General features: G+C 42.9%; 1 protein-coding gene across 1 annotated transcript; it reads left to right on the plus strand.

Moving 5' to 3' along the window:
- Positions 1-293: 293 nt before the first annotated feature.
- Positions 294-17,528, plus strand: nherf2 (NHERF family PDZ scaffold protein 2; the record flags this gene model as incomplete). Its single annotated transcript, XM_080722714.1, has 6 exons — positions 294-500; positions 1,663-2,103; positions 10,399-10,599; positions 13,794-13,947; positions 15,211-15,434; positions 17,367-17,528. 6 exons carry the CDS (start codon positions 294-296, stop codon positions 17,526-17,528), a joined length of 1,389 nt encoding a protein of 462 aa, XP_080578840.1.
- Positions 17,529-19,638: the final 2,110 nt, after the last annotated feature.

Below are 19,638 nucleotides of genomic sequence, written 5' to 3' on the forward strand. Positions count from 1 at the left end.
ACATTCGATGGTCTTTCTTTTAGGGGTGGACTAGATAGTCCATACTGCCTTGGAATTCGTTTTAATAGCTCTTATATTTTGTTATGTTTTTGATTTGATTTGACATTCACACACCATGCATGCACACGATACTGTGAATGTAGGCTAAGTGCGTTGATATTTTGGGCACGTATATAATTGCGCGCAGTAGTTTAGGAATCAAATCCAGGTACTTTCCTCTCCTCGTGGACTGAACACCTGTTTATTCTCCTGAGAAAAGGTTTTGACCTGTTTTCCCCCATTGACAGCGTGGAATGGAGAGCGAACTGAGACCTAGGCTTTGTTTCCTTACCAAAGGGGAGTGCGGGTATGGGTTTCACCTGCACGGCGAGCGGAATAAAGGCGGACAGTTCATAAGAAAAGTGGAGCCCGGCTCCTCTGCTGACCTGTCGGGGTTACGGCCAGGGGACCGAGTGGTGGAGGTGAACGGGGACAATGTGGAGACTGAGACCCACCATCAAGTGAGTGATTTTCATCTGTGTGTGTGTGTGTGTGTGTGTGTGTGTGTGTGTGTGTGTGTGTGTGTGTGTGTGTGTGTGTGTGTGTGTGTGTGTGTGTGTGTGTGTGTGCGTGGGGGGAAGAGGAAGACCTCCATTCAGAAACACCCCCACTTAGAAACATCCCCATTCAGAAAAAAACCCACTGAGGTTAGGGTAGACCTATAGGTTAGGTGACAGTGACACCTCCATTTAGAATAATGGAAGTCAATCTTCTGAATGGCAATGTTTCTGAATGGAGATGTGTGTGTGTGTGTGTGTGTGTGTGTGTGTGTGTGTGTGTGTGTGTGTGTGTGTGTGTGTGTGTGTGTGTGTGTGTGTGTGTGTGTGTGTGTGCACGCGCGCGTGTGCGTGCGTGCGTTTATGTATGCATGTATGTAGGCCTATATAGGTCTATCATGCTGCTATCCTTAAAGAAACAAACATATAGGCTACCTTTCCTGCATGTTTGGTGAGGCCCATGTATAATACACGCACACAGACAATGGGCCTAACACCTGTCAAACCACTTTTTCCCTTGCCGGAGGGGTCTAGCAGTGAAGTGGGTCAATGTGAGAACTTGTGTACTGCATGGGAATCAATGGGAGTCTTTGTCAGTCTCTGTCCTGTACAAGTTATAACTAGGAATATGGGAACGTGTACCACAGTACACGACTGACTCAAATTCGCCCTCATTCCTTCTCTCTTTTGACCCCAAATATCTATGTACATTTCAGGGACGTGCAGAGAATGTTAGAGAGGCAGGGGCTAAAAATCTCTAAAAGGACTTTTTGAAGAGAATATGGAAAATAGCAGACCTCCAAGCTCACGACCTTTGGTTTCATTTGTATACTGTCAGAGTTAAGTGGAGACCTTGACATTTTAAAGTTTGAGAACTACTGATTTAGACCAAAATGCAGGTTTAAATTGAATTCTGCAACGAATCTCTGTATTAATGATTAAACAGGATTTCTTACAAGGCTGTATCACGATATATACGATACCTCTGAAAAGGCATACTACCATATCGCCCCACCCCTAATTCGTGGTCTGGAGAGGGCACTTGTTACGGATGGATAAAAGGCCTTTGATGTCTATGTGTGCACGTGCCTGATCCTACATCTCATTCTCTCTTGTCCCTGTCGAGGTGGTGCATCGTATCTGTGAGGTGGAGAACCGCACCAGGCTGCTGGTGGTGGACAGAGAGACAGATGACTACCTCCGTAGCCAGGGACTGGCCTGCTCCGAAGACCTGGCCGTCGAGATGGGCACCTACTCCCCCCGTCCCTCTCCCATGCCCACCCCTACCGCCTCTCCCACGCCCAAAGAGAACGGGGCCACTTCCCCCGGGCTCATCCTCATGCATCTGGCTAAAGCCCAGTCCCCCCGGCCCTCGCCCATGCCCACCCCGACGGCCTCTCCTGTTCCCGCGGAGAACGGACATCATCCCATTTCGCCGGCACACATCCTCGACATCATGCACTCTCACGCTAAAGCTCCAGCGATCACCTCCTCCTCGCCCTCTCCCAGCCCCTCGACCCACACCCAGCGCTCCTCCGTGACATCAGGTTCAATGACGGACACAGAGGTAAGAGTCGCCACGCACCATGCATAGATTCAGTATGTTGCAATATGAACTGGTCTATATGGCAAAATAATAAGAAAATAATAGGATATACAGCAGGGTTCCCCAATAGGGGCTACTGTCAGGCCCCCACCATCCCCAGTAATAATGGTGGTATTAGAGCAGCAACAACACTAGTAAATCGATATCGTCGTTGTCAGGTGGAAACCTCGTATCTCCAAATTTGTACATTCTTTCGCAAAGTTGCCCTGCTTCATCATTCAAGGCCGTCTCACAAAAGTAGTGAAAACAGCAGATCGGCTGTTTTCACTAGTTTAAATCATTTTTAAAATGATAAATGCAAAACGAACGGTTTTGGCCATACAAGATTTTCACCTGACAACGACGATATCTGAACTGCGCGAACGCCACCGTCGTCCCCTGCAATGCTGTGGCCCTCGGCTTGGTACCCTATACATGATTCGGCCCTTGGGGAAAACTAATTGGGGAACCCTGATATACAGAATACAGTATACAGAAACATACTGTATGAGGACAGCAGATCATTGGACCAGGATAGGTAGGATAGGACCAGTCGGTCATGCTTATTAAACCAATAAAACCTACGGGATTGTGACCGTAGGTCGCAGTTAACTATGAAAACACTCCTTCACCGTGTGTGATGTCACACTAACAGAATCCCTTTTTAACCCTGATGTCATCAATATTAAGCCCATATCTAACAGGACTTCATATGGGAATGCCCATATATGGAGGCCACATCAGCCTCTTACCACACTAAGGGCTGGGATCTCCATGTATGGGCATAAAAGGGTATGATGTCAGATATCATAAACATCATAGGACTTTCACATAACAAATAACTGAGTAAGCATGTTTAGGCTCAGCACAGCACTGTGTACACAGTTAAACAGATAACACTGACATGGGAACAGGGAGTCAGACTAGGAAACAGGCTTGTAGGCACAAGTACCTATGCTGACAGATCTGATTGCTTTTGATGATGATACAGTGTAATTGTGGACAGAGTGACATACATACGTACGTATACAGTACACAAACAAACAAACAATCATTCGGTAGTTTCAAATCGCTTCGCTGCTCAACTAATAATGTTTCACTTGAGGTAAGTCAATTTGGCTTCATACCCAGCTTGTCAGTCTTGAATCGGACATTACTGTAACTAAGCATCCATTTCTACAATAAATATGTTTTTTTGAAGACAAAATACTTGATCGTGTGCCTACAACTGCCTATGTTAAATCTCATAGCAGTGCTGTGGTCAAGACCATGTTCTTTAGACTGCCAGAGCCAATGTGGTGAATAGATACAGTACAGTAAGGTATGTGACTACAGGGTGTTACAGTTGGCTTTCTCGAGGACAGTAGTGTGAAAAGATCCATAGTCTTTCATGTTACATGAAGCTCTTTTCCTGTTCCCCCTTTTGTGAATTGCCCTCTGTCAACCAATCGTCTATTTTACTGTATTGTTTTCATCCTTTTACCCTCACCTGTAGGCACAGTGGGGTTTGAGTTTGTATTGTTTCAAGGAGGGTGGTACCGAGGTGTAGAGTAGAGTCACAACACCTGAGACCAAAGACAAAAGCTTGATTCTGTCACTTAAGGCCCTTGTTGATGAAACCAAATATCCTGTGGCTTTTGGCACTGAAATGCCACGACTGTTTTCAAACAGAATACAGAAGTTTATTGAAGAGTCAATGTGGTGGCGCACAGCAAAGTCTGGAGTGTGTAAAAAAGGAACTGTCTGTGTGTCAAAATGGACTCTCTGAGTTAAAGAGGGTGATAAGATTTTGTTTAGTTTTGTTTGTTTAAACTTTATTGCAATAGTAATCATTGTTATAGAGTATTGGTTCAGTAATAGGTGTCTCCAGCTCTTTAATAAATAGAATTGAGGATGGATACTAATTCTAGAGAAAACTCCTTAAATAACATTTGTCAGCTTCAGTTTTATGATCCTGTATGAGTTCTCTCTCCAGATTGGCTCAAATTGATATCCTGACCTGAACATTTATTTTCTGTTTACTAAAGAGCTGGAGAAATGGGGAGACCCCACTTACTGAACAAACACTCAATAGCAATTGCTATTGGAATATACAATTGCTATTGGAATATAGCCTAGAGCCATTTAACACACAACATGTCACCTACAACCCTATTAAAATGAACACTCCGGATTTTACTGTATATGATGTACTTGCAACATTGTTTTGGGTATCATGCTGATGTGTGTGATTATAGGCATGTGTAGTCCACTAGTCCATTGACTACAAAGCCACGCAGGCGAAAGTGCCTGGCTGGATAAGCCAGTGGTCTTAGGGACCGGGGATTTAGCTGATCTGTCTAAGTGACATTAAGACAGGCCGAGAGCAATTTTTGTTTGTGCGATTTCCTGTCAGCGTTGCATGTCACCCCTCAATCCATGTCACATCTCGTAATAAATACATCTCATCTTGTAATAAATACTGTATTTTCATTGAAAGACTAGAGAGCAACATTGGGAGGATTCAGATGTTGTTAAGATAGCAAAATGTTATGTAATTGAACTCCTTGCCTTTTCTGTTTGTACTGTGTGCGTGTTGAAGTGCACCAACACACACACACACACACACACACACACACACACACACACACACACACACACACACACACACACACACACACACACACACACACACACACACACACACACACACACACACACACACAACCAACCCGTGGGACCTGTCACACCTGTGACATCGCAGATGACATAAGAAGATACTGAAGCTAGACGTTTTGTCAGTGGAGACACATTAACAAACATAAAGCTACATCAGGCATAGACTGGAATATATTCATTTCCTCAAGACGATTGCCAGTCAGAGCCCATACTAATCAGGTGTTTCAAGCAAAGAACAGCCAGAGCCCATCGCTGTTGTACTTGACTGCGGTCTATATTTGGCCCCCTCCTTTGTTTTCCCTCAGCTCCAGTCTCGGTGAGCTTGTAGATCTGCTATTTTTGCAGAATCTTCACCTGTTAAAGACATGCCCAAAATAGGGATGCCGGGATTCACGTGGTTAAGTAACATTCATTCTTGATGTCCACGTGTAATTTAGGACTGATGGGAACAAACTGGGCCCAGTGTTTGGGCTCCAAACAGAGCGGGCCAGTGGCTCACATCAAGCAGGCATCTGTTTAGCAGAAGGCATGGTAAATACTGGCTGGTCTGTGGCTGGTTCCTCAGCTTTTTTTTTTCTTTTTTTTTTTTTTGCTGTCTTGACGAAAGAGCAATATTGCATTGTATAATTAGAGGGATGTGCTGGGTAGGGATGGGACGATATGAAGAATTCATATCACGATGATTGTGACAAAAGAAGTAAGCAATTTACCCCGAGTGAGAGGACATTATGCTCTGATAATGTCCTGTGTGAGGGGGTGATCGGACGAGGCGAAGCCGAGTCCGATAACACCCTCACACAGGACATTATCAGAGCATAATGTCCGACCCCGAGTGGTAAATAGCTTTTCTACCACTTTTTTCCGTATACATGAAAGAAAACACATAGTTGTAACTTGCAAGGATATTAAGTTACAATCATTATTGCCTATAAAACTTCCGCGACGACAGCAAATAGTTCCACAAACAACATCTTCTACTCACCACCAGATGACGCCAACTCCATGCAGAGAAAGATGTCTAGCATACAGCTAAGCTAACGTCAGTTAGAAGGACCGTTCCGGCCGTAAATAGAGGCTGTTCGCTTCCAGAAAGGCATAGGTTCAGAGAAAAGGGGCTTTAAAGTTGGCGGATTGCATTGGATCCAAATAAATCGGCGACGTCGTAAGCACGTTAGTAAACATAGGACCGCTACGACCGTCATATGTTGGTTGGGGGAAAGGTGTTCCGACTACCTCCTGAAGTCCCCGGATGTACACTGAGGCGCATTGATCTCGTCCTCACACAACTGCGGCGGTTGTTCTGCCATAACCTCCGGAATTTAGCCAATCAGAATCCAGTATTTGAACATGTGACTAGAAAAAGTGGTAGAAATCGCGATTTACGATATTATCACGATAATTAAAATCCATTATCCTGGGGCGGAACATTTGCCAAAAAATAGCCGATCTACAAGCTCACAACGCGTCGCAACGCAACGTTGTGAGCTTGTAGATCGGCTATTTTTTGGCAAAGACATTTGATGGAGAGTGAAAAAAAGACTGTATCAAGTACGTATATTATATGTACCTTTTGGAATTATAGAGGGTTTAAGTGGTACCGGATAAGCAGCTCGGCAAATAAAAGGTGAATTGATCCCAGTGCATAACGGAGGACGATATCACAATGAATTAAATCTCCATGATACGATTATCGTAATTGTTTTTTATCTCGATATACGATAATATCGCTAATCGTCCCTTCCCTAGTGCTGGGATATGTGGATATTGTAAGATCAAATGGCAACTATTGTGATACCACCTTGAAGTCATAATTTGCCCTGCACTATGTGTATCACAGGTATTCAAATGGTCTTGGAATCAGATCAGTTATGCCACTAAACCCAAAGGACTTAATACGCATAAACAGAGAATCTGCAATTCTAGTCCAGTTCTCTTTCTATCTGTAGATCCTTAGCCTGACACTCAGCCTGAATTGACAAACAAAAAATTTAAAGGGGTGTGGCTAGCGATTCAGGGTCTGGAACTAGGCTATTAGGTCCTAGTTAAGACAGGGTGAAATGATTATTATATTTGGCCTAGAGAGAGAGAGCAACAAATGCCAAGCCCTGGATCATTAAAGGGCCAGTTCACCTCTGGGACAACCAGATCTTATTTTATTGTTGTTTGGGACAATCAAATAAGATCTGGTTGTCCCAGAGGTGAACTGGCCCTTTAAGGTCTGCTTGTAAGGATCTCTAAGGTGTTGATGTACAGACTGCTGAAACCTGGGCCAAAATGGTTGCATTGTAACCTGAGAATAATAGAAGAAAAGAGAATTGTCCTATTACTTTGTGCTTAATTTCGAAAAATGTCCATGCACTGTCTGTTCACAGTTCACACGTGTGCTCAGCTACTCACACATGCGAGCGATGTCTCCTCACACTGTCACACGTGCGCACACACAAACAAACATACGAAAAGACGTACGCGCGCAGGTGGACATGTACGTCATCTAATCGCACCAATCAGGGAACACTGGTCTCGTCTCGTCAAAGTGCATCGTTCCCTCGTATAAACCGTCTGTGTCTCCTCGTATCATAAACAGACACACTGTCTCAAAGTTAAATACAGGCGTGATTTCATTGTTCCATGCTAATGTCAGAGACACCCTTATGCAACAACAGATGTGACTGCCACGTAACAGTACAGTATGGATCACATACAGTATACAGTCACTTTCTCTCACATACAGTACACAGTTCAAATACTATACAGTGTTCACCAGAGGGACCACTCTGAACAAGGCTTCAACGTTTTCAGACCAAGGACCCCTTAGTTGAGAAAGAGATGAAGCAGGGACCCCCACAAACTCTTCATAGATTCCATATATAGTGTCATTGTTTGACAGCACAATCGTCAGGGTATTTTGGATACATGTCAATTTGTGTTTTCAGATATTTAACCACTCGAACCGTCTATACTTAATAAACTTGACCTTTCACTCTGTACTTAGTCTGCTCTTTTCCCCCCTCTACACCAAAAATAGCCGATCTACAAGCTCACAACGCCTCGCACTGCGAGGCGTTGTGAGCTTGTAGATCTGCTATTTGTGGCTAAGGTTCTCAGAATATGGGCGTTAGGGTTCAAGTGGTTGATATAAAAAAGGAGAAAAAAAAAACTTTCTATCACACAAAGATTTGGAGGACTGTCAACACCCTTGTGCTAAAGTGGTTCTTTGTGTGACTCTCTTTCATTTTGCTCTCCATCATCCCTTATTATCCCCACAATAACTGATTTACAATCAGTTTCAAATAGAGTGACAGGAGGGGCATGGTAGTGATAGTCAACATTAATATGTGTTATAAGTGACTTGGTTATCAGTTTGAGACCAGGCCATGGCAACCCTTTTGTCGTTTGGGAAGTTATTTTCCCAAATGCTCTAAACTCAAGCTCAGATTTGATAGAAATGGTAGAGATCCCAGACAGCATCATGAGCAGATTGGAGTCAGCTTGAATGGGCACATATCAACTAACCAGAGCATCGTAATGACCCAGCTGCAACATAGTGACCTGACCTGGCAACGTGGCATTCCGTTACCAAGGGTTCTTATGATGCTAACAGCTGACTGGAGCACTCTGTCATATACTGAAGGAACCATATTCACATTGATTGAAGCACATACAAACATATTGTCATTGTCGGGTGAAAACCTTGTATGTCCAAAACCGTTCGTTTTGTATTTATCATTTTAAAAATGATTTAAACTAGTGAAAACAGCCGATCTACAAGCACACAACGCCTCGCGGTGCGAGGCGTTGTGTGCTTGTAGATCGTCTGTTTTCACTACTTTTGTGCGACGGCCTTGTATGATGAAGCAGGGCTTTACTTTGCGAAAGAACGTACACATTTGAAACTTGGAGATACGAGGTTTCCGCCCGACAACGACGATATGTGCGCGCGTGTGTGAGTGTGTGTGTGTGTGTGTGTGTGTGTGTGTGTGTGTGTGTGTGTGTGTGTGTGTGTGTGTGTGAGTGTGTGTGAGTGTGTGTATGTGAGAGAGAGAGAGAGAGAGAGAGAGAGAGAGAGAGAATTTGTCCACATGCTGTTGACTGAGTAATAATAAGAGAGATTTTCCTCTTAGGTCAGCCTATATGATCCTTTCTCTATAAGAACACAAACGACAACTCCTTTATACAGTCATAGCTACTGTAGTTATAAGATAGTGGTTATCATTTAATCAGACATTCAAAAACTATTAGTTATAGCATTAGACAACATTAATGTACTATGTATGAATATTGCTTCTATCTACAGTACAGTATGTAGCCTACTCTGTGTCTCTCTCTAGAGCAATGGTATTCAGTTACGTGCCATCGAGGTTCAAATGTATTCAGGTTTTTATAGCAACCTCATTCATTTGTTCCACCCTCTCTGGTTGAAGGTGTCACTCAGTAATAGATCACAGCGTGTTGCAGTGCTCCGGTCCAAACACATAATCCCACTGTACTCTGAGATCAAGTGTTTGGTTATGCAGCCAGCACGTTCACCGCAGCAGCTCAGGTCAGGCCAGACGAGTAAGTCACGCAATGTGTTAACTCGCTCGTCACTTGTCATCAGGCTCTCGGCCTGTCTTAATGTCACTTAGACAGATCAGCTAAATCCTCGGTCCCTAAGACCACTGGCTTATCCAGCCAGGCACTTTCACCTGCGTGGATTTGTAGTCAATGGACTAGTGGACTACACATGCCTATAATCACACGCATCAGCGTGATACCCATGGCACAAGGAGTACTGAGACAGTGTCACACTGGGCTATGGCATACGTTTGGTTCTTTCTTCTCCACAGAGAGATCCGTTCCTATCTTACCATTTGTAGTATTTCTTCTTCTTTTTTAACCGTTACATCTATGAATCTACCCATGTATTTACTGACAGAATAGAGAATATACAGCATGCTGGAAGCTCTTGCCCTCGTGTCTCGTGGTGTTCAAGTGTTAGTTGTGTGTTTCAACAGATTTCAAATGTTTTGATGATTTGAATGATTCTGAATGATTCTGATTCTGTGTTCTATCGCATTCCCCTTTGAAAGCAAACAGTGTTGTTTTTTACAGTAAGTTTTGATTTCGTTTTGAATAAAATGTCATTTAGTTTTAGTCATAATTTAGTCAACTGAAGTTTTAGTTTTAGTCTAATTTTAGTCGACTAAATATCATAAGATTTTAGTTGACTAAATCTACAGTTGATTTAGTCAACAAAAAATGAATTTTGGCAGCCCTTGATGAAATCGTAATGACTGATTTTACACTTGGTTGCGTGCTGAAAATAGCTGATCTACAAGCTCACAACACCTGAGAGCAACCAAACGTAAAATTACTTTCTCCTTCACTAGTCCCTCCCTAACCTTTTAGCCTAGTTTTTATTTCGTTGACGAAATTGTCAATATATTTAGTCTTAGTTTTAGTCATCACAGCTCAGTTTTTATTTCGTTTTTATTTTGTTTTCGTCAGTGAAAAAAACGCAGTCGACAAACATTTTTCGTCATAGTCTTAGTCGACGAAATCAACACTGAAAGCAAAGGTAACTTTCCAAATGATTGTTGATAAAGAAACCTATCTGTCAAACGATCTCAAACTTACTAGCTGCCATCGGACACGTCGCCGGAGTTGCCCGAGGCGACGGTGGAGCTCCTCCCCCGCCTGTGTCACCTGGTGAAGGGAGAGAACGGCTATGGGTTCAACCTCCACAGCGGGAAGAAGCAGCGTGGACAGTTCATACGCACAGTGGACCCCCGGTCCACCGCAGACAGAGCAGACGTCAGGCCGGGAGACAGGCTGTTAGAGGTACGTACTGTACATACTGCAGTGCACACAGACTGGGATGCATTCAGACACACACACACAGACCGTGCAGTTAAGTTAAAGGGATGTTCCACTTTAAAAAAAAAAGTGAAATATCCCTTTAACTAGTCATACTGTGTAACTTTTTGGAGCTGTGTGGAACACAAGCTCCCTATACGTGGCCGTGTGTGTAGGTATGTGGGTGGGTGGGTATGTGGGTCTGTGGGTCTGTATGTAGCCTGTATGTAGTAACCCTGGGTGACCAGAGAGGTGCTGTTGAGTCTAGCCTGCCCTGAGCATCAACTGCAATACACACACACACACACACACACACACACACACACACACACACACACACACACACACACACACACACACACACACACACACACACACACACAGCTCCACTTCGAACAGAGGTTCGATTTTTTTATAACAAGTCATTTTTAATCTAATCTTTTACTGGTGTTTTCTTCTTATAATAACCACTCCATAAATGTGTTTTTTTTGTTTTTTTTCTCTCACGGTGGAGTCGAACCCACAACCTACGCGGTGGTGGTGGGCAGGCACTTTACCACTGCGCCACTCGAGTGGCTGAAAACCAGATTTTGATTATGAAAAAAAACAAACAAAAATATATATATAAAAACATAACATATTGGTCTGACCAGGCCCCCAGGCTCAGTGTAGCCTGACAGCTTGTCACAGGTTTGAGTCCCGATCCCAACGGCTGTTGCTGCGTGACACTCCCCATCTCTCTCCCCCATTTCCTGTCAGCCTACTGTGTCTATCCCTATCAATAAAGGCATAAAAAAGCCACACAAAAAAGGCTATTAATCCTCTGGCGTCTGGCATTTTGTTTTAAAATATAAAATGACTTGACAATGATTTTTTTGGTCAGGGCTGGTATGGCTGACTTCAAGGGATTCATACTTTAGAGAAAAGCAAAAAGCAAGAAACAAACCCAGGGCTTTCATAGTAGGCAGGATTATGCACCTTACTGTAACATGCATGGGGCAATCCCTCCTGGTCTACATTACAAGTAGGGTCACACACACACACACACACACACACACACACACACACACACACACACACACACACACACACACACACACACACACACACACACACACACACTCATGCGCATGCACACACTCGTACAAGCACACGCACATGCACTCGTACATACATACATACACACTCATACGCAAGCTCAAACCCGCTCAAACCTTTAGATTGGATTGATTGAGAGTGGATTAAGGCAGATTAGGTGGACTCAGGAGGGTGAATGTCTGGTCTTAGAGTGGAGGTAGCCGCAAATTGCAACACTAGATTTTTTATAATCGGATGAATCTAGGGTTGCAATACCTCCCATAGGGATCCAATGCATGAAAACAGTTTTTTGCTATCTGATTGTATTAAACGACTTCAAACTCACCAATATTGTGGCTCTATGGAAAGCTTGGAATTTACTCTTGCTATCTGCAAAGTGTTTGTTTCTGAAAAATCCACCGTAGACATGTTAGGAGCTACTTTCTATCAAGAAATTGGCTTCAGGTGATTATTTTTTCAAGTGCTGGAGTTTGGAAGCGCTTGTGGGAAGTCAATCAGCGGTCCTGTGTACCAGCTGGTTCTGAATGTCACATAATGCAGGAGGCAGCGGGACGCTGCGTAATAGAAGACCGATCGCTTCCGAAGTTCAACAAATAAACCATGTCTGCTCGGATTTCTTGACAGAAAAGAAATCATAACAATTCTACGGTGGATTTTTCAGAAACAAACACTTTGCAGATAGCAAGAGTTAATGCCAAGCTTTCCATAGAGCCACAATATTGGTGAGTTTGAAGTCGTTTAATACAATCAGATAGCAAAAAACTGTTTTCATGCATTGGATCCCTATGGGAGGTATTGCAACCCTAGATTCATCCGATTATAAAAAATCTAGTGTTACAATTTGCGGCTAGAGTGGAGGTAAAGGTAATGTTGTCTAGGGCAGGGAGGAGGGCCAAGCTGAGCGTAGTATAGACACTATTTAGCTGGAGTGTAGAGGAGGAATGGAACAGTGTGTGAGTGTTATGCACTCTATGTGTGTGTGTGTGTGTGTGTGTGTGTGTGTGTGTGTTACTGCATGCGTTTATGTGCGATGCATGCGTGCAAGTGTCAGTTCAGAAAAAGCTAAGGTATGGCAACATGACTGGTGTCTTGCACGCGCGCCTTCGCACACGTGCAAGACACCAGTCATGTTGCCATACCTTAGCAACACGCATGATACATTTATTATAAGAAGTACATTACATTTTTTCCCCCGTTTCTACGGTTTCTTGGGCTGGATATGGAAGCCTGGAACGGTTGTTCAAGTGCAGCTAAACTTGGCATAGGCTATAGTAAACGTTAACAATAATGAATTGCACCTGTATTGTACCATTTTGTCAAGATGGGGAGAATACAAGTGTGGAGAATATCATTATAATACCTTGTTAAAGTGACCATTTGTAGTTATTTTACTGTAATTTAACAACATAATAACCAGAACAGATAGACAAAGAGACATTCATGGAGTTATATTTAAAAGTAACTTTTATGTTCCCCCCTGGACCCAGGGTATGGCAGCTGCATACCCCTGCCATACCCAATTGACGCCCCTGGCGTGCAAGTGTCTCTGCACATTTTCATCTCATCTGCATGAGGCACACAGTTTGGAGTGTGCAGGAAGAGAGAAGAGATGGGACAGGAGGGTTTATGCAAACTGAGTGACCAACGCTGATCCTTAACTCAGTTTGTTCCTTTTGGCATTGGGGCGATACCTGCCACCTACTGGCCATGTTCTGCCACAGCAGCACCCTGTCTTATTTACCCTACCCCTTTAGTTCTCTGTCATTTCCTCCACCTTACTAACTAGTACAATTCTTCTATTTTTGGTATAGAATCATAAACCGTTTTTTTTTTTTTTTTTTTTTTTTGGGACATGCATGAAGTTTGTGTCTGCATTCGTTTTGCACGGAGTTTACATTTGCCTCATATTCTTGCCTAGCCCTGTGATAGACATTTTGACACTTTTTACAATGGTTAAATGAACTCTTAAGGATTTTGATGTGTTATTATGATTCCTCCTCAATTATCAAACATATGAAACCTCCCTCTCTCTCCCTCTCTCTCTCTCTCTCTCTCTCTCTCTCTCTCTCTCTCTCTCTCAGGTGAATGGTGTGAACATTGAGGGCATGAGGCACTCGGAGGTGGTTGCATTCATAAGGGCAGGCGGGGAGGAGGTGAGCCTCCTTGTGGTGGACCAGGATACTGACGACCTCTTCCAGAAACTGGGAGTGACACCCACCATCAGCCATATCAAAGGTCACCCCAAACTGAACATTTTAGCTGACACTCTTATCCAACGATTAAAGTCTTTAGATTTCTGTCATATCAACAATAGTAGAGTAGACATACAGGCAGGCTTTAGTCTAATGCCTGCCCGTGGAAAATGTAATCCTTTCCACTGTAATGGGAAAATACTCCTATTCAAAGACAACTGTTGTCTGTTTTCCCTATATGAAGTATTACCTTTGTAAAACTGAAATACAAACATCATAAAAGGAAATATCACACAAAGGGTACATAGCATTGTTTTCAATGACTCAAAATAAAGTACAGTCAGCATACACTGAATGTAAATACAGTGTGTATGCAATACAAACAAAAGTATTAGTATGGCGTTCCAAGAAACATACATTAAGGTCAGCCTGAAGAAGTCCTTTGTCCATCAGTCAACTCTGAGACTTCATTTAGAGCTCACAATGCTTCGCAATGTGAGCTTGTGGATCTGCTATTTTCACTAGTATTTTGGCTTGACTAATCGGTTTAGTCCATTATAAAAACATCTATTAGAGGTTTTCTTGCATTGATATATAAAAGTTGTAAAAAAAATAAAAATGAACAGGCGTCTCGATTATAGTATATAAAACGCCCATTGATTCCGGATGGGGGACCCAGATGCATTTGGGTAAATTCCGTAATCAATGGGGGTAACTTTACTATAATCATTTTTTTTTGTCTTAGGAATGCGACAAATACAATTTTTTTTATTGAACTCCAGTCTCCATGGCGTGAATAATCAATAGAAGAAAAGTCCTTTTGGCGGTGAACTACTCCTTTAAATTTTGGGGACGTGTGTGCGCTGTCGTGCACGATTTATACTGTGCAGGCAGGCATCCAAAGTAGTTTTATTTTGTTTCCTGTTTTCACACCGCGAGGCGTTGTGTGCTTTTAGATCGGCAGTTTTCACTAGTTTAAATCATTTTGAAAATGATAAATACATTACTGGCTTTCAAGCAGTTTCAAGGGGCACACTTGACCCTTCTCAGGGGCTCACCAAAGGTCCCCAGGCACAGTGGTTGAGAAACACTGTCTTAAACTATACAAGAATATGCCGCTCGAATGACTCTGTCTGTGCTAGTGTGTTTCTGTTATGTTTCCAATGGGACTACAGTTCAGTGCAGCAGTGACTACTTCCGATACTCGCTGCTCGGGAATTGTAGTTCCAGACTCTATATAGCGATTCGGAGATTGTGGAATAGTTGTCTGGCTGCGTGAGACTAACACGGTCCTGTCTCCTCACAGAGGTCTATGTGGATGAGCCAATCACGGAGAGCACTCCGCCCACTCCCTCTCCTACCACCAACCTCCCTGCTGCCGACCACCTGCCAATCATCAACATCACCCTTACAGATCCCTCCATCACAAACACATCCCCAAAGCTGAGGACCAATGGGAGCACAGCATCCCAGTCCTCCAGAGGTTCCACTACGCTGTCTGAGTTCAGCAGCTCCGACGTGAGCATTCAGGTATGCAGGCGCGCTTGTGTGTGTGTGTGTGTGTGTGTGTGTGTGTGTGTGTGTGTGTGTGTGTGTGTGTGTGTGTGTGTGTGTGTGTGTGTGTGTGTGTGTGTGTGTGTGTACTTGTGATACTATATTTGTGTGAGGGCCAAATGTCCCCACAAGTATAGTTGAATTTGAGAACTATACATAGTGGGAACCATTTTCCTGGTTGTTTTGTAGTGTCATATTGTGAACTGACTTCATTTATTAGTGGGGATTTTAATATTGGAGTATTTCAGCATTCTTTTAACTAGGAGTAGGTTTAGATTATTGCGACCGTAGGTTGCATTTACTCTGGAAACCTATAGCTCCCGTGCGTGCGTATGTGTGTGACATCTATGATGTCAGACGTCATCATCACCTGGATCTCCATATGAAGATCACAACACTGACCTCATCAAACCCATACATGGAGATGACTGGATCATCACCTAGATCTCCATATATGGAGCTGGCCAATACCTCTTCATCGGACCTCAAGGACTCCAGATAATATGGATATAGCTGACCTGTTCTGACATCACAATGATGACTTGTAGTTTAACTCCTGCTTCTTAACTGTGCCGTATTAACCCTTTCCAAGCCACGGGGAGCCCCTTAACTCTCCTACTGCCAGATTATTTATTTATTTATTGGGTCTGGTGCCATCAAAAAGCGGCTTACCTTTGCGACGTTATAGTAGATAGACAGACATTTATTTATTTATTATTATTATTATTTTTTTTGATTGTGCAATAGTGCACTTTGGTCTGCCAGGCAGCAGAGGGCGGCGTCATGCGAGAATGAATGTGAATTTGCCTGTTATGTGTTGCCGTACATTCAGACCAGTCACTGGCCACAGAGCCTTACAGCCAGAGGAAATCAACAAGGAAGTGAATTGGTCTCCGTTGATGTTAACGCATAATGGATTTTTTACACCATCACCGCGGAAAATGTGTTTACAGTACACGGCGGCGCGACCCCTCATCAGCTTCAACAAGGTAAACGAACGAACGAACGAACGCGAACGAGCGCCGTATTGGCGCGGAGGTCTCTTGAGAATTGGGGCGAACAGGAACGTCCAAAGCAGTATAAGAGTTAATATTAATACCGGAATATATCGGACATCTGAGCAAGGAGTCTCAGCCGCGTCGTCTTTTCCCGTACTGGGTCATTAAAACCGAAATAAATGATTTTTATCCGAAAATCGGCGATCGTCTAACCTTCCCTAGTCACCGCTCGTCCATCGATAGCTCATGGCTGCTCTGACATGAAGCAGAGGTGACGTCATGGCCTTTCCTTCTTCATGCTTCCTTGACACCGTCCGTTTACTGTCTGGAGGATAACATTAGCATAGCTGGAGTGCTAAGGGCTAAGCTAGCCAAAATGGTCACATCGACTTTTCAGTCATTCTTGGATTATATGCATGGATTATTATGCGCACGGATCGCGCACGCGAAACGCACGGGGAGATCGATGCTCGGACAAAACTACCACTCTATCCCAACGGAGATCCAGATAATCACGGTGAGCTAATGACCTGGAAAAAAAGAAAAGAAAAAAAAAACAACAACGGTGCAGTCCAAGAATGAGTGGTGGCGGGCTCATGTTTATAAACATAATATTATGTCTCAGATCACAATACAATAATAGAACTTTCACGGCTAATCTACCAACAACCATTCTATTTCTAGCGCGTGGTGTGTGTGTGGGCGTGCGGGCATGCGGGCGTGTACATGTGTGCGAGAGAGCGACAATTTGTAAAATGATTGAAGTCACTGACCTTGATGAACACAGCAAAACCCTGTGTCACAAATGGATAAATGCAGATTTAAAACCCTCAGTGTCTCAAATAGATAAATGCAGATTTAACTGTGTGTGAGTCTGTGTATGACATAAGTGCGTTTATGTCTGCTGTAGGTACCTGAGGAGGATGACAGGCGCGTATCAGACGCATTTCTGGAGAACGGCCTACGTCTGAGCCCTACTGCCGCTGAAGCTAAAGAAAAGGTCAGACGCAATAAGAAGAGAGCGCCCCCTATGGACTGGAGCAGGAAGCATGAAATCTTCAGCAACCTATGACAGAAAAGGGCGGGGAACGGTGGAACAAAATCTCTGGATCGAATCGCATGAGTGAAGCATTTGTTTTTCTTTTTTGCAGAATAAGCAATAATGTTGATTCTCTTTGTGTCATTTTACTCTCAGTCACAGGTTTAAATCAATTAGACTGGCTTTCCTTATTAATATGGGACACAAGGATACTATGACTTTAAAAGAAAAGAAGAGAGAGAGACTTTTGCTATTGTTTTTGGAGCGGTGCTAACCGCTCCTACATCTGGCTTTGTCTGTTTGTCCCGTGTCTGTCCGGACTGTCATTGGTCAATTGTTGTCTGGTTGTATGGCCAGGGTCACATTGGCCAAGCTTCGGGTGACGCTTAATGAAATTAACTCAAAATAGCACCTTCTCACTTCACACTGGGCGAGATTTATTTTTCTGGGCGAGATTTTTTGTGCTATTCTTTGAAATTGAAACAAAGAACAATAATAATGATAATAGTGTAATAGTATCGATTAGAACCCTCTAAATAGAAATAATGTGTCAGCTGCTGGGACAGACCATCAATCAAAAGGGTGTAATGGCTGTTTTATAGTTTGTCGACTGAAGAGAATAACATGACGAGCAATGATCATGTGGTGAAGTATAACGTCACTGTCGGGCAGAAACCTCGTATCTCCAAGTTTCAAATGTGTATGTTTGTTCATAAAGTAAAGCCCTGCTTCACCATACAAGGCCGTCGCACAAAAGTTGTGAAAACAGCTGATCTACAAGCACACAACACCTCGCGGCGTTGTGTGCATGTAGATCGGCTGTTTTCACTAGTTTAAATCATTTTTTAAATGATAATACAAAACAAACGGTTTTGGACATACAAGGGTTCCACCCGACAATGACGATAATTTACGCTTAAGAAAAAGTGGTGCCTACACAGTATTGATCTTAAATAAAGCCATAGTCATTTCAGAGTCATGCATAGTGACACTAGTCTTAGACATAATGTGTGATATTTGGCTGTGCTTAAGCATAGTTTTTTTACTGTCAAGCATTGCATTTATTGGAGATGAATAGTTTAAAAGACATAGCCACGAGTTGATACTGTTTAAGCTTTTAGACATAGTTTGATTTTGTCCGTAGGCAAAAGACTTGTAAATATAAAGTGGGAATGTGATCTTGGCTGCGGTTTATAAAAATGGTTCTTGTGTTTCTGAGAACCATTGTTTTTCTTGTGTTTCTGTGTCCATTATCATATATTTGCGTTCAGTAAAACTAAAGGTTTCAGATAGTTGCATTATTAGGCCAACATACCGTATGGCCTGGGCTCACGATAACTGTACCTCTAGACTACTTGCACATTAGCTTTATATAAAAAAGGAAAAAAAGGAAAAAGAAAAATCAAACCTCAAATGAGCATGAGCATGAGTGCAATGAAAATGATAATAAAATAATAATGTAATTAAAATCTCAAAGTGGCGTGAGTGATTTATTATAATACTTTTAAGTTTTAATATAACTAGCTCTTACCCGTTCAAAGATATGAGCTCTGAAATGATGTGCAGTGTGTGGGTTATGGGGTGTGCACTGTGCACACAGTATATGAGGGATGGAAAGTAACTTTAACTGGTGCTTACATGATAATATGTAGGAGCATCAATGTAAGAAATACCCGTTTCGTTTAATGGCTACAGAGATACTGTGTACTGATCTGCATGATTTTTGGACAACATCTATAACGGGGCCAGACAACCCCCCCACCCGCGTGTGCGCGCACACACACACACACACACACACACACACACACACACACACACACACACACACTTCACAGTTATGTCAGGTGTGTTCATATGCTTATGGTGATGCGATTTCAGATCAATTGCTCCAGCCATTGAGGAGAAACGCTGTGACAGACACTCAGACACTCAGACACTCACTCAGACATTCCGAAAATTATATGTTAGATGATGCTTAGACTCCAGAAAAATACTTTTTCGCCACTAGGATGTGTCATTTCCCCATCAAGCGAGAATCCAGATTGCGTTCATCCATGATGCATAGATAGATAGATAGATACCTGTACCTTGCTCTTACTGTACTTACTGTACTCTGTACTCTGTTCTTGTTTTTTCTTTTTAT

The sequence above is a fragment of the Nannobrachium achirus genome (genome assembly GCF_963921795.1).
Source record: "Nannobrachium achirus genome assembly, chromosome: 3".
NCBI lineage: Eukaryota > Metazoa > Chordata > Actinopteri > Myctophiformes > Myctophidae > Nannobrachium > Nannobrachium achirus.